The sequence below is a fragment of the Echinococcus granulosus genome (genome assembly GCF_000524195.1).
Source record: "Echinococcus granulosus chromosome Unknown EG_S00209, whole genome shotgun sequence".
NCBI lineage: Eukaryota > Metazoa > Platyhelminthes > Cestoda > Cyclophyllidea > Taeniidae > Echinococcus > Echinococcus granulosus.
In genome coordinates this window covers 83986-85015 of record NW_020170589.1, presented here as the reverse complement: position 1 = coordinate 85015, position 1030 = coordinate 83986, and the positions used below count along the sequence as shown (strand labels likewise).

Genomic DNA, 1030 nt, shown 5'->3' with positions numbered 1-1030 from the left:
GGTTTTACCATGTTTCCTCTCCATAAATGAGGACCTCCTACATTTTGCCAAAGTACTCTCAGTCATTTGAGGCAGTATAAAAAGGTAAGCTATTTTGTCAAGCCTATGATAGGGCAAGATCGGGTTGTAGATATGATGCAAGACATTGAGTGAAGAGGAGTTAATAAGTTAATGGGGTGTAGTGGTGATTGGTCATACACTTGTCAGCCTGATGACAAGGTAGATAGATGTTTAAAGTCACTCAAGAAGAGGCACGAAGGCCTTAAAAAGACACCTCAAGTTATTATTATGTAGCTTCTCATGACGTTTAATAATGAATGTCATTCTAATGCATCTCTACGCTGTATGGTGATACAAAAGAAAACTGTGGTCCATGAACACAGACAGTTTTTTAAATGTGCGTTGGTGCATCCGACCCGGTACAATTACACGACAGGTAAGTTAACCTCATCATCTCAGCATAGTTATCAACGTTACATAAGAGTATTTTAAAGTATCCCACAACTGACCTGTGCATTTTGCAGAACTTTCCATAAGTTGCTTACCCACGATGTCTCCTGCATCGGGCAGCCAGAAATCCATTGGCAATTAAGAGCAGCACAGAAAATTGTCTCACTGTTCGCCGCCATCGCTGAGTGCACGTAGGGTACAGCTACAGCAACACTGGGAGTGAATTTGAAGAGTGACATTTCTGGCGAACAGACATGGTCAGAGGTGTGAATATGGTCCTCGTCAGTTTGAGGACTCCTCATTTTCCACAATGCAGAGGAGCACTGATGAACTTGTTGCTAAAAATCGTTAAAAGCTTTAGACAGCATGAACGACGAAATCGTTTTGATTATCTATGATTTAAAATCCAATGCACACTTCGCTCGTTTCTTGCAAAGTTGATTTGTCTTCATTGTGGGTAAGGTATTTATTCTTCGGGAAACTTAGTTCCCTCATATGACTTTCAAGCAGCCACCTTAGAACTTGGGAAATATTATGAGCTCAATAAGCAATGATAACGAGTTGTACATCTCTGTGCTGC

General features: G+C 40.9%; 1 protein-coding gene across 1 annotated transcript in view; it reads left to right on the top strand. All coding sequences in view use genetic code 11, as the record gives it.

Annotated features, from left to right (window-relative positions):
• EGR_10327 (hypothetical protein) overlaps window positions 1–1030 on the top strand; it is a gene marked incomplete at both ends in the record, with an annotated part of 9151 nt that overhangs the window by 488 nt on the left and 7633 nt on the right. Inside the window, one exon of the mRNA XM_024499576.1 lies at window positions 295–397. Coding sequence (XP_024346016.1) covers window positions 295–397 — 103 coding nt within the window. The remainder of the gene's footprint in view (window positions 1–294; window positions 398–1030) is intronic.